The sequence below is a fragment of the Oncorhynchus kisutch genome, linkage group LG21 (assembly GCF_002021735.2).
Source record: "Oncorhynchus kisutch isolate 150728-3 linkage group LG21, Okis_V2, whole genome shotgun sequence".
NCBI lineage: Eukaryota > Metazoa > Chordata > Actinopteri > Salmoniformes > Salmonidae > Oncorhynchus > Oncorhynchus kisutch.
The window spans coordinates 26357323-26371533 of NC_034194.2; the positions used below are offsets into that span (position 1 = coordinate 26357323).

Sequence of the window (14211 nt, forward strand, 5' to 3'; positions counted from 1 at the left end):
CTCTTTCCACTGCTCTCTCCATCTCCAGGCTGTCTCTGTCTTCACTGCAGAAGCCCTATCCTAGGGGACAAGACTCTGACCCCCAGGCCTAGATCACTAGTCTACCCTACAATGAGGCCCTATGTACAAAGGGAACAACACCCCACATCTCAAATGCACCCAACTACTCTGGTCAACTCAATCCCAGTGCCGATGTTCCTCCCATCTCACAATGGACAGAGAGCCCCTACTCCTCATCCTCCGCCCCAGGAGGTTGAGTGGTTGCTGGGAGACCAGTCCGATTATGACACGATGAGAGAGTGTTTCTTTTGAAAGGTGTTATTGTAAAAGCGGAGATCTTGTAAAGTATTAAGTCACTGCCCAATAATTGACTGTAGTATGGCTCTGTAGGTGGTGCGGGAGTGGACCACTCTGCTTCCATTAGCCTAGTGCTGGCTCAATCTCTCAACAAAATGTGTTTATTTTCAATAATGACCATGTTACACAATGATCGTATGTGCCTAAACAACCCCCAAAAGTCTTGGATTCAAATGTTTGTTTTTTTAATGATAGTGGATATATATAAAAAAGCATCTTTTCTAATTATGGAAGTGTATTTCAGATCTATATTTGTGAGAACGTTTAGTGCAAAGTTATAACTCCTTAAAAAGACTTGCTTTGCTTTCCGCCTAAAGTTGAGTTATCTTCAATCTTAACTCAAACCTTTGCTTGAATCATTGACTTCTCTGTCTATGTTTTCTCTCTGTTCTGTTCTATGTGTGTGTGTCATAACTGTTCTAAAAGATGTGCAATCTGCTACAGTAGAAATTTGAGTTGTGGAATAAACCACTTCTTTGATTGAAGTTACTTTGGCCTGCTTGCTTCATTTCATGTCTCCTCCTTCGTTCTTCGTGTCTCTTTTTTCTCCATCTCAGTCGTTAACACTCCTCATTAGCTGCATAACATTCAGTGTACATTCTGCATTTTAATTTTGTTTTGTTTTAATTAATAAACTCTTCTTTCACTGTGCCTTTACTCAGTCGCTATGATAATCCAATCTGCATTATTCTGCCTCATAAATTCTCTACTACAGCCATACAGATGTAGGATCTTAATTTGATCAACCTGTTGCAAGAAGATTTCCTGCAATCCAGGACATTTTAAACTTGTCGTGGTTTAAAATGTACTGGGAAGTTTGTCATTTTGTAATTTCTATTCATTTCCACAAAATGTATCCTACAAAAATGTCCATCAATTACAATCCACATAATAATTCACATTTTCTGTTGACGCGGGATTATTTTCCTGCTGTAGCAAACTGGCTCAAATTAAGATTTTACATCTGTACCTGTCTTAACCATCCTCTTGCATGCATTAGGACTTTATATATAGAGTACCAGTCAAAAGTTTGGACATGTCACGTTGTATAGTGATCGGAGACAGGCGCAGTAGCCACCCTTTGCCTTGATTATAGCTTTGCACACTCATGGCATTCTCATATAAAATATATTTTGATTTGTTTAACACTTTAACACTAACCTCTGTAGTGTCATGTTGTCGAAGGCTGAGCAGTTGCCATACCAGGCAGTGATGCAACCAGTCAGCTCTCGTTAGATGCAGCTCGATGCAGCTGTAGAACTTTTTGAGGATCTGAGGACCCATGCCAAATCTTTTCAGTCTCCTGAGAGGGAATAGGCGTTGTCATGCCCTCTTCACGACGGTCTTGGTATGTTTGGACCATGATAGTTTGCTGGTGATGTGGACACCAAGGAACTTGAAGCTCTCAACCTGCTCCACTACAGCCACGTCGATGAGAATGGGGGCGTTCTCAGCACTCCTTTTCCTGTAGTCCACAATCATCTCCTTTGTCTTGATCACGTTGAGGGAGAGGTTGTTATCCTGGCACCACACTGCCAGGTCTCTGACCTCCTCCCCTAAAAGCTGTCATCGGCAAACTTAATGATGGTGTTGGAGTCGTGCTTGGCCATGCAGTAATGGGTGAACAGGGAGTACGGGAGGGGACTGAGCACACACCCCTGGGGTGGCCTGTCAGGAAGTCCAGGATCCAGTTGCAGAGGGGGGTGTTTAGTCCCAGGTCCTGAGCTTAGTGATGAGCTTTGAGGGCACTATGGTGTTGAATGCTGAGCCATAGTCAATGAGTAGCGTTTTCACGTAGGTGTTCCTTTTGTCCAGGTGGGAAAGGGCAGTGTGGAGTGCAATAGAGATTGCGTCCTCTGTGGATCTGTTGGATCTGGTTTGCAAATTGGAGTGGGTCTAGGGTTTCTTGGATAATGGTGTTGATGTGGGCCATGACCAGCCTTTCAAAGCACTTCATGGCTACAGACATGTAGGCAGTGTTCTTGGGCACAGGGACTATGGTGGTGTGCTTGAAACATGTTGGTATTACAGACTCGGTTAGGGACAGGTTGAAAATGTCAGTGAAGTAATTTGCCAGTTGGTCAGCGCATGCTTGGAGTACATGTCCTGGTAATCTGTCTGGCCCTGTGGCCTTGTGAATGTTGACTTCTTTAAAGGTCTTACTCACATCGGCTAACGAAAGCGTGATCACACAATCACACAGTCGTCCGGAACAGCTGGTGCTCTCATGCATGCTTCAGTGTTGCGCACCTCGCAGCTGGGCTTCCCTTTGTAGTTCGTAATAGTTTGCAAGTCCTGCCACATCCTCGTAGTTGGTGCAGTACAATTCAATCTTAGTCCTGTATTTACCCTTTGCCTGTTAGATGGCTCGAGGGTCTAGCGAGATTTCTTATAAGCTTCTGTGTTAGAGTCCCGCTCCTTGAAAACGGCAGCTCTACCCTTTAGCTCAGTGCGGATGTTGCCTGTAATCCATGGCTTCTGGTTGGGGTATGTACGTACAGTCACTGTGGGGGCGACGTCATCGATTAACGAAGCCAGTGACTGATGTGGTGTACTCCTCAATGCCATCGGAAGAATCCCGGAACATATATAACATATATTCCAGTCTGTGCAAAAGAGTCATGTAGCTTAGAATCTGCGTCATCTGACCACTTCCGTATTGAGCGAGTCACTGGTACTTCCTGCTTTAGTTTTTGTAAGCAGGAATCAGGAGGATAGAGTTATGGTCAGACTTGCCAAATGGAGGGTGAGGGAGACACATCTCTGTGTGTGGAGTAAAGGTGGTCTAGAGTTTTTTTCCCTCTGGTTGCACATGTAACATGCTGGTAGAAATTAGGTAAAACGGATTTAAGTGTACCTGCATTAAAGTTGCCGGCCACTAGGAGCGCCACCTCTGGATGAGCATTTTCTTGTTTACTTATGGCCTTATACAGCTCGATGAGTGTGGTTTTAGTTCCAGAATCGGTTTGTAGTGGTAAATAGACAGCTATGAAAAATATAGAAGAAAACTCTGTTGGTAAATAGTGTAGTCTACAGCTTATCATGAGATACTCTACCTCAGGTGAGCAAAACCTTGAGACTTCCTTAATATTAGATTTTGTGCACCAGCTGTTATTTACAAATAGACACAGACCGCCACCCCTTGTCTTACCGGAGGCAGCTGTTCTATCTTTCCGATGCACAGAACCCAGCCAGCTGTATGTTATACATGTTGTTGTTCAGCCACGACTCAGTGAAACATAAGATATTACAGTTTTTAATGTCATGTTGGTAGGTTAGTCTTGATTGGAGCTCAACTATTTTATTATCCAATGATTGCACGTTGGCTAATAGGATTGATGGTAGAGGCACCCCGACTTACGTCCGCGATATCTCCATCTCTTCCTCATGCGAATGACAGGGATTTGGGCCTTGTCGGGTGTCTGAAGTAAATCCTTTGCGTCCTACTCATGTGTATATATATATATATATATATATACTGCAAAGGATTTACAGTATATATATATATATATAAATCCTTTGCGTCCGACTCGTGTGTGTGTGTGTGTATATATATATAAATAATTATATACACACCCACGAGTCGGACGCAAAGGATTTACTTCAGATACCCGCCAAGGCTCACATCCCTGTCATATATATATATATACCGTATATATACAGTGCCTTGCGAAAGTATTCGGTCCCCTTGAACTTTGCGACATTTTGCCACATTTCAAGCTTCAAACATAAAGATATAAAACTGTATTTTTTTGTGAAGAATCAACAGCAAGTGGGACACAATCATGAAGTGGAACGACATTTATTTGATATTTCAAACTTTTTTAACAAATCAAAAACTGAAAAATTGGGCGTGCAAAATTATTCAGCCCCTTTACTTTCAATGGGTCGCAAAGTTCAAGGGGGCCGAATACTTTCACAAGGCAATGTATATTGGACATGGTCTTCAGAGCATAACTGTTACATAACTGTGATCCACTTTGCATTGTCATACTTGTTTCTCCGGACATTACAATGAGCTACAAAGAGAAAACTACAAATGTACCACTATCACAAAGAATCAGCATTGCTCAGTGTCTGTGTTTAAACATTGATTTATTTTGAAAAGCAGACATCTGTCTTTGGGGTCAATATTTATTTATTATGCCCTGATAGCAAGTCTTGAATATCTATTAAGCAAATGATTGGAAGCTAGCCTGAGATAGGGGATAGCTGGGACAAATATCAGGCAACATTGTGGGTGAAATTGGCAGTAACAAGCACATTGAAACACCCAATTAACTTCAATGACGTCAGACTGACTTCAATCTGCATCAATCTTTTAATGCTGTCCAAATTAGTAGAGATAAATGACTGATTTGTGTATGATGTGTGTGATGTCATTTCGCTATTTATTATTGCATGAGGCTTGCCATGCGGTATCTAGTGCTCTTTTACACACGTGTTCATGTTGTTCCAATAAGCCATGATGGTAAATTGGCCTCTAACCTCCTACTTTTATACCTGCGTCTGAAATTGTATTATGATAATAGCACCATCGGGATTGGAATAAGAAAGTATAGTCCTCCATAGAACTGGGACGATAAACTGAAAATGATCTGCACTGACCATCATGGACATTTTGTTGATATCGTTCATAGCGATGAATAACCTACAGGGTTATGAAATGAAGAACTTTTGCTAATATGGGTGATTGTTAAAGGATAGTTTGGGATTTTCCCCAGAGTCAGATAAACTCGTGGGTACCATTTTTATGTCTCTGCGTCCAGTATGAAGGAAGTAAGAGGTAGTATCGCCAGCTAATGCTAACTAGCTTAACGCAAAGACTGGAAGGTGTAGGGTTTTAATGGTAATATCAATAAATACTGTGGTGCACATTGTTATGAACATATCATTCTATATATCGTTATCATGATAATTCAGTAAATTCAATTTTGCTATGGATTTTTGTCCATATCGCCCAGCTCTTGTACTCCACATCTCCCCCACTTGGCAGTATTGCACTCATAAGGCTATAATCACAAAAAATATAATTTTCTTGTTGTTGTTATTACTCTAGCTAGTTCACCGTAACGCATTCTAGTTTTGTCTTAGCTATGTCATACCCACATAAACATGTGGTGTAAGTAGAATATCCAGTATGACATATGGATTTATACTGTAACATGCATGTTTTCATGCTTTCTACTGACAGATAACCCATGACCCTGAGTCCAACGGTACTCTTAATCATGATCAACATTCTGATGTATAAGGCTGTGGGTCAGAGGCTGAGCAATAGAAGAGGAACACTTCAGTGTCACTGCTGTAAAGCTCTGTGTGTGAACGGGATTGTTTCAGATTCACATGTCCTCTGAGAGGAAGTTCACATTCACAGCTGATAGTGATAAATTAAAAATGCTGTACAAATGGCACAGAACCCATAGTGACGTGAAACCCATTACATCCAATACATGCAGTAAGTACACCTTAGTATCAGTTCTCAGTTTTGTTAAGTCTGTTTTAGTTCAAAGTCTGGGGATATGTTTATGCAACCGTTCCCAGCTCTAAAATGAAGAGGGATATGTTTTACTGTGTTTCAGGCAAGACCAGGAAGACATCTCGCTCCAACCGCTCCTCTGCGGGCCTCCAGTCCCCAGACTACCCCACCCTGCCCATGACCCAGTCCACTGAGGCCCTGCAGCAGAGCAAACTGGAGCGCACAGCCAAGTTCACAAAGCACTTCTTCCTCAAGCCCACCCTGAGGGGCTTCAGCCTGCTGGGGCTGAGGAAGGGCCCCTGCCGGACCCCCATGCCGGCCAGCCGCAGCTGTGAGGACCTGGACGGGCCCCCGGAGGCTACCGGCCTCCAGGCCTGGAAGAGATCCCACTCCCTCGGGGACCTCCACTGGGAGCAGGCCTTCGACCAGAAGAAGGACTACAGCCTGGGGCTCAAGCCCACTAAAGGTGTCTCCAAGTCGGGTAACAGCAGCAGGGTGAAGGGCCTCCAGGGTCATGGAGATGGGAGTTCATCACTGGCTCAGAATGGAGGGAGTGCTGTGAGCCCTAAAGGGCGTTCTGACCAACCCCTTGTGCCCTCCCAGCTACCCCTCAGACCCCCCTGTCCCACCGCCCCGCTTCCCCAGCCCCAGGAGACCCTCCCCAGCCCCCTCCCCAGCCCTCCTGAACCCCAGCTGAGGGAGAGGAGCATCCGGACACACCCCAAAAAGCCCCCAGTCCCCCCTCCCGTTCCAGTCAAGAAATCCAAGGAGCGCCTGGCCAATGGGATACGCCACCGCTCCCTTGTCCTTTCCTCCCCCACTCATTCCTATACCTCCACCCACTCTCATCCCCCCAGCCCTGTCATCAGCAGCCCCAGTGCACCAGCCCTCCCCAGTAAGGCCTCCAGTACCCCTGCCTCCCCCTCTCCAGCCTCCCCTGCCTCCACCACCACCGGCTGTCCAGAGCCAGAGGAACCAGGCACCCCTCCAGCCGTGCCCCCTCCCTGGCTGTCTGACCTGCCCGAGACGGCCTGCCCTCAGGCTCAGATCCAGGGCGGTGGTGGCAAGATGGCGGTGGCCAGGAAGGTGTCCTATGCTAAAATGGCAGTCGATCTCCACAGTGTGCTGGAGCAGAGACTGGAGGCCGAGGGCATCGACCTCACAGAGGAACCCTACTCAGACAAAGTCAGTTACCACCACAGCCTGTATCTATGGTTATGTTCCTGTTATTACTGTGTAGAATACACACACACACCCATCCACCACAGCCTGTATCTATGGTTATGTTCCTGTTATTACTGTGTAGAATACACACACACACCCATCCACCACAGCCTGTATCTATGGTTATGTTCCTGTTATTACTGTGTAGAATACACACACACACCCATCCACCACAGCCTGTATCTATGGTTATGTTCCTGTTATTACTGTGTAGAATACACACACACACCCATCCACCACAGCCTGTATCTATGGTTATGTTCCTGTTATTACTGTGTAGAATACACACACACACCCATCCACCACAGCCTGTATCTATGGTTATGTTCCTGTTATTACTGTGTAGAATACACACACACACCCATCCACCACAGCCTGTATCTATGGTTATGTTCCTGTTATTACTGTGTAGAATACACACACACACCCATCCACCACAGCCTGTATCTATGGTTATGTTCCTGTTATTACTGTGTAGAATACACACACACACCCATCCACCACAGCCTGTATCTATGGTTATGTTCCTGTTATTACTGTGTAGAATACACACACACACCCATCCACCACAGCCTGTATCTATGGTTATGTTCCTGTTATTACTGTGTAGAATACACACACACACCCATCCACCACAGCCTGTATCTATGGTTATGTTCCTGTTATTACTGTGTAGAATACACACACACACACAACCTCCACATCCTCACTCACACTCACAAGCCAGTTTGTCACAGCTAGGGGTTATACAGGACACAAGTAGATGTGGGTATGCTTCTTTAAGACCATCTCACAACTAAAGAAATGAGAGAAACACTTTAAAAAACAGTGCAGATTGGACCACTGGCCCACTCTGTGAGAGAGTACATTAGAAGTCAGTGTAGGAATCTACTAAAGGACACACTCCAGATCAATAAATACATTATTAGAAGCATTAGAAGGTTGTGTTTTGTCTCCTGGCCGTCAAGGCCTTTTGATTCTCCGTTTTGATTACTGCACTCAGACATAACAAGACTGTATCCTGTATCCTGTCATATGGCTCTCGCTTCCTGTCAACAGTGGCAGTGGGTTGCTTTGGTATCCATACAGCAGAAAGAAAGATAGAAAGATAGAGAGAAAAAGAAAAGAGAGGGGGCAGAGAGAGAGCTAGACAATGAAGGGAAAATCTTCTGTAGGAGGCAGGCAGACAGGCAGACAGACAGACAGACAGACAGACAGACAGACAGGCAGGCAGGCAGGCAGGCAGGCAGACAGACACGCAGACAGACAGACACGCAGACAGACAGACACGCAGACAGACAGACACGCAGACAGACAGACAGCCACGCAGACAGACAGACAGACAGACAGACAGACAGACAGACAGACTACAGCACTGCACTGCACTGTACTGCTGGGTTTATATTAGTGAGGAATAATGCTGCAGTGCAGAGACACTGTCCAGTCACTAGGGGTGCCGTCTTCGGAGAAGGGCTTTGTTAGGGTCAGACAGGACACTTGGCTGTGGCTCTACATCTACATACACCCTCCATCTCTCTATTCCATCACCCTGAGTGGCCTCCGGTCCAGTTTGGCTGGGTTGTCCTGGACTGGACATGACTCCAGGTGTCTGGAGATTTTGACAGAGAGAGAGAGAGTTTTAAAAGTTTTCCCCCACTGAATTCCCTTTTATTCTCTGTTCATGCATGGCAACCATTGGCTAGTCTAGTCCAGCTATGACATGTTATGGGATCTCCCGCATCGTTGAGCTTATCTCCCAGCCAATGGGCTCGTCAGTTGGCCAGTGTTTTGACTCGTTATTTGACATTATTAGTCTACTTCAATCCCTCATGAACAGACAGAAACTGGGCCTCTCCAGACTCATAATGTTTAAATGAGCAAATAAAGTGAGAGAGCTAGCTCCTACATCAGCCCCTGGTGTCTGAGCTGTTCGAAAACATTCAGTTCTTGTAGAGACTTAGGTTGACAAACTGTGACCGTAGTCAATAAAAGTGCACAGTACAGTCTGCATTTTGCGTTTAGTTCTGTGACTTTATGGTGTTGACTGGGGCCGACAGACATTTCTATTTAAACGGAGCGAGGAGTCACTATGGTTTCTGATTGGCTTGTCTAATCTGGGCGTAGGCTGTGGGGGAGAGAATTCCACTAGCCCTTTGAAATATGGGCTTAAGTTTTCTCTGCCTAGCATCCCAGATTTATTACAGATTTACTTCAGGTCATGGTTACTTAGGGTTTTCATGGTTGGGGTTTTAGTATCAGTATTCAGTTGTTGTGCCCACAGGGATAGGGTATCTATCAATGGAAACCACTTCTCCTAATGTGCATGAGTTCTCATGCCAACATTTTTCAAGTGTGTATGCGTGTGCGCGTGTTTGTTTGTGTGTATGCATTTGTCTGTGTCCCTCTCCTACTCTCCCCACTCATCCATAGTCTCTCTCTCTCCATTTCTCTCTCCCTCCAGCATGGTCGGTGTGGTATCCCCCAGCCCCTGATGCAGCGCTACAGTGAGGACTTGGAGCAGCCAGTGAAGGATGTGGCCTCCAACATGGACCAGGTTCGCGTCAAGCAGCTCCGTAAGCAGCACCGCATGGCTGTGAGTACTTTATGGGACAGATTCAATAAGCATTTACATGGTCTTCAAATCAAAGTCAATTTGTCACATGCGCCGAATACAACACGTGTAGACCTTACAGTGAAATGCTTACTTACAAGCCGTTAACCAACAATGCAGTTTTAAGAAAATACCTACAAAAGTCGACCGGGGCAAAGTTAGCACCTGTTGTTTTCCTCTAATGATATGTTCAATACATGCTTGTACTGTAGTGGGCTAAATCAGAGTGTTTCTTGGTAGTGTTAAACAAATGTGGTCTAGGAAGACACCTGTACCAAATCAACTCACATTTTATTGGTCACATACACATATTTAGCAGATGTTATTGCAGGTGTAGTGAAATGTTTGTGTTTTTTGCTCTAACAGTGCAGTAGTATCCAACAATTCACAAAAATACACACAAATTTAAAAGTAAAATAACGGAATTAAGAAATATATAAATAATGTCAGAGTGGCATTGACTAGAATACAGTAGAATAGAGTATGTACATATGAAATGAGTAAAACGGTATGTGAACATTATTAGATATAGAGATATAGAATTGAAATGTATTACATTTGGAGTTTGCATCCTAATATTACACTTAATATACAGTGCATTCGGAGTATTCAGAACTCTTCCTTTTTTCCACATTATGTTACTTTACAGCCTTATTCTGAAATCAAATCAATTAAATACAAATGAATAAAAAAATCTTCATCAATATACACACAATATCCCATAAGGCAAAGCGAAAACAGGTTTTTAGAAATTTTTGTAAATTGATTAAACTTCTTTTTTTTTTAAATCATATGTATTCAGACCCTTTGCTATGAGACTCCAAATTGAGCTCAGGTGCATCCTGTTTCTATTGATCATCCTTGAGATGTTTCTACAACTTGTTTGGAGTCCACCTGTGGTAAATTAAATTCATTGGACATGATTTGGAAAGGCACACACCTGTCTGTATAAGGTCCTACAGTTGACAGTGCATGTCAGAGTAAAAACCAAGCCATGAGGTTGAAGGAATTGTCCGTAGAGCTCCGAGACAGGATTGTGTTGAGATCTGGGGAAGAGTACCAACACATTTCTGCATCATTGAAGGTCCCCAAGAACACAGTGGCCTCCATCATTCTGAAATGGAAGAAGTTTAGAACCACCAAGACTCTTCCTAGAGCTGGCCACCCGGCCAAACTGAGCAATCGGGGGAGAAGGGCCTTGGTCAGGGAGGTGACCAAGGACCCGATGGTCACTCTGACAGAGATCCAGAGTTCCTCTGTGGAGATGGGAAGGACAACCATCTGTGCAGTACTCCACCAATCAGGCCTTTATGGTAGAGTGGCCAAACTGAAGCCTCTCCTCGGTGACTGCCAACTTGGAGTTTGCCAAAAGGCAACTAAAGGATTCTCAGACCATGAGAAACAAGACTCACTATTTTTGTAAATTTGCAAAAAATTCTAAAAGCCTGTTTTTGCCTTGTCATTATGGGGTATTGTGTGTAGATTTATGAGAGGGAAAAACTATTTAATCCATATTAGAATACGGCTGTAATTTGACAAAATGTGGAAAAAGTCAAGGGGTGAATACTTTTCCAATGCACTGTATATCACAGAAGACTGAAATATAATAAAACTGTTTGACATAGAAACACCAGATTTTCTCAGTGTGTTTTTATTTATTTATCAATTATGAAGCCACTAGAGGGCGATGTGATCATTTGACTGCAGGAAAGGTTACTACGGTGTCATTGCTATGTTTTATGTATATTTATCTATTATTATTACACAAAATTCCTAAATGTTTTTCCCGGTATTCCTCAGATCCCGTTTGGAGGTTTGACAGAGATGTGCAGGAAGCCACTCTCCCCAGGTCACGTGAGCACCGTCTCTGATTGGCTCGTGTCCATCGGCCTACCCATGTACGCCACACCGATGGCAGCTGCAGGATATGACACGTTGGGACGTGTGTCCTCTCTCACAGAGAGCGGTGTGTGGGAAGCGGGGGTGCGGGATGAGAGGCACGTCCGTAGACTTGTGAGCGAGGCCCGATTGGTCAGCGCACACAGTGACGGACAGTCGTAACCGTGACAGTAGAGCCCATGCAGGTGTAACTGAGACAGTTGAACGGCTACGGCACAGTTGAGACTAAAGCACAGTTGAGACTAAAGCACAGTTGCAAATAAATGCAGAACTGAATAACTGTGAACGTGACCACAGCACAGCTTCCAGCACCTATTGAGACTTTTGACTGGACTACGGAGTGCGGGTGGTTTGCAGCAACCTGTTCTTAGGCCCCCGTCTTTATCAATCTGTCTCTCTCTCTTTCTATTCCTCTCTTTCAGATGTTTACGGTGAGATTGTTCCGACTGCCGAGAACAGTTATCAGATGCCTTTAAAACTGACTGTTCCCTTCTGAAACATCCCCCCCAGTCTTAAAATACTGAGAAAATACTGCCTTTGAGGAAATTAGCACACTTTTCTTAGACTCTTTTTTTGACTCTCCTTTTAAAGACTAAATGATGTTTTTTTCTGTGTTTCAGAAGTGCTTGATTTGTGTAAGAGAAAAGCACTAGAGAGTAGTGAGAGGATGTAGCTTGGCCAAAGCAATTTCTTTCAATGTGCAGATTTCACCTTTGTTGTTAATCCCATTGCTAAATGCTACAGTAGATTGGAGAACATGGTTTATTGCAGATAACACAACAACAAAAAATAACACAAAACATGAAATAGGCAAACATTGCTGTTATATCAACATTTAAAATCCTTATTTTCTATCATGCTATAGTGTTTTTGTAATATACTGTACCATATATTTTAATTTCAAGGTGTTTTTACAGTATGTGTTCAATAAGTATTGTGTGTCTGCTTTGTGGAATGTCAAAGTCTGAATGTCAGTCATTGTAAGTATAAACAGTCGGACAGATCTCGACATGAGTTTATACAGTATTTCAGATTATATTGCAGATTTCTTGGTTGCATGTAAATCCTCCAATATGTAGGTCCTTACAACAACACTATCTACACAATACCACTCTATTAATCTTCCATGGGAGATCAGCTTTTCTTTGCAGACAATATCGTCTCCATATATCTATCCAGGCGGATTTTAAGTTGCCTTACCATTATGTAAAAAAACAATTAGATGAATACGTATTCATGTACTCAGCATTATAAATACAGCAGGCATTTCAACCCCCATCTTTGACTAAGGCTTGATTCCTCAAAGCCTCACCGGGCCAATATGTTTTGAATGTGCTTGTAATGACAGTGATTGTTAGTAGAAGACACACACACATGCACACACACGCTAGCAGCCACATAGCTCTGTCGGTAGTGTCCTTGCTGTTCTTGTTAAGCACAGATGTTGATCCACATGAAGTCTAATTTAAACACAGTGTTCCATGTTCAACAGCCAGCCATAGACCAGCTCAGTACTGCAGACCACAGAGACAGACTGAGACATGATGTAGATGATCCACTCAGAAGGAAGGGCTAAGACGAGTGCTACAGCTGTTCCACAGAGACCCAGCTAACAGCTGGTTTATCATGTCCGTCTGAGCCTCTCTTGGAAGAACAAGAATAAGAACAAGAACAAGATCAAGAAGCGGGGTGTCTTAGAGTGAGACACAGTCAGGGAGTACAGATGAGAATGGGAATGTACTGAATCTCCATTCACTGACCAGCAGACCAGACCTGTGAGTCCCTAGCAGTGGATTCCTAGTCCAAGACCGGTGTGAGTGGAACCACCTATGTAATGTCATTCTAGTTATGTGAAGTACTACATATTGCAAACAATATTCAAGTCTTATCCCTTCTCTCGGGTTTCAAAATACAAGTTTGCAGAGTGGTGTAACACAGGGGTGCTTTTGCAGTGGACACTCGATAGAAGTTTGATGCCTTTTCTCTTCAATCATAGTGGTGCTCCAGGTTAGCCTGGGAGACACTTGTAGGGGGAGTTTTTAAAGAAACAAAAATACCCACAATTTAAGATGTAAAAAATACTGTCACTGTAAAATGCACTTTAGAAAGTAAATAAAAAATGTTTAAGCAAAATTGGCAAAATGTTCTTTAAGTCTGTAAGCAGACATTTGTTTTCAGGTAATGTAAAGGGTTTGATTGAATGGGTTATACTGGTATTTAGTTATCTTAGTATAGTTCCCAATGCCAAGTCAATGTACAAATGTAATTAATAATAATTCATGAATTAACCCATTCCAATGACTTAACTTCCAATTTACTTTTGCAGTCTTACAGAAAACGTAATTACATATATGAAATGGTTAACAAGAGTTGCACATTCTGTATATGTAATTGGTATTTAAATAACTTATTTTGGGTCTTTTCATATCAACTGTAATTACTATACAAATAGCAATACCTTCCTGCAAATTGCATTAGCCAGTGAAAAGCTACAGTGTTTATTGTAAAATACAAGTGTACAAATGATTTCATTTGGTTTCAACTAGCTAATGATTGTCTATAAAGATATTCTTGTGTATTGAAACAAAAAATGATGTCTAACTATTTGTCATTCTGAAATATAATAAAAACGCTATCGCCA

General features: G+C 43.2%; 1 protein-coding gene across 8 annotated transcripts in view; it reads left to right on the top strand.

Annotated features, from left to right (window-relative positions):
* The window catches only part of LOC109866286 (SAM and SH3 domain-containing protein 1), a 304701-nt gene extending 290490 nt beyond the window's left edge, over positions 1-14211 (top strand). For 5 of the 8 annotated variants that reach the window (XM_031800987.1, XM_020454867.2, XM_031800993.1 and 2 more), the window contains exons 18-20: positions 5940-7021; positions 9522-9653; positions 11472-14211. In XM_031800987.1, coding sequence (XP_031656847.1) covers positions 5940-7021; positions 9522-9653; positions 11472-11732 — 1475 coding nt within the window. In that variant the 3' untranslated portion in view covers positions 11733-14211. Of the gene's footprint in view, positions 1-5939; positions 7992-9521; positions 9654-11471 lie in introns of those variants that run through there. The other 3 variants (XM_031800988.1, XM_031800989.1, XM_031800994.1) reach the window with 1 other exon arrangement.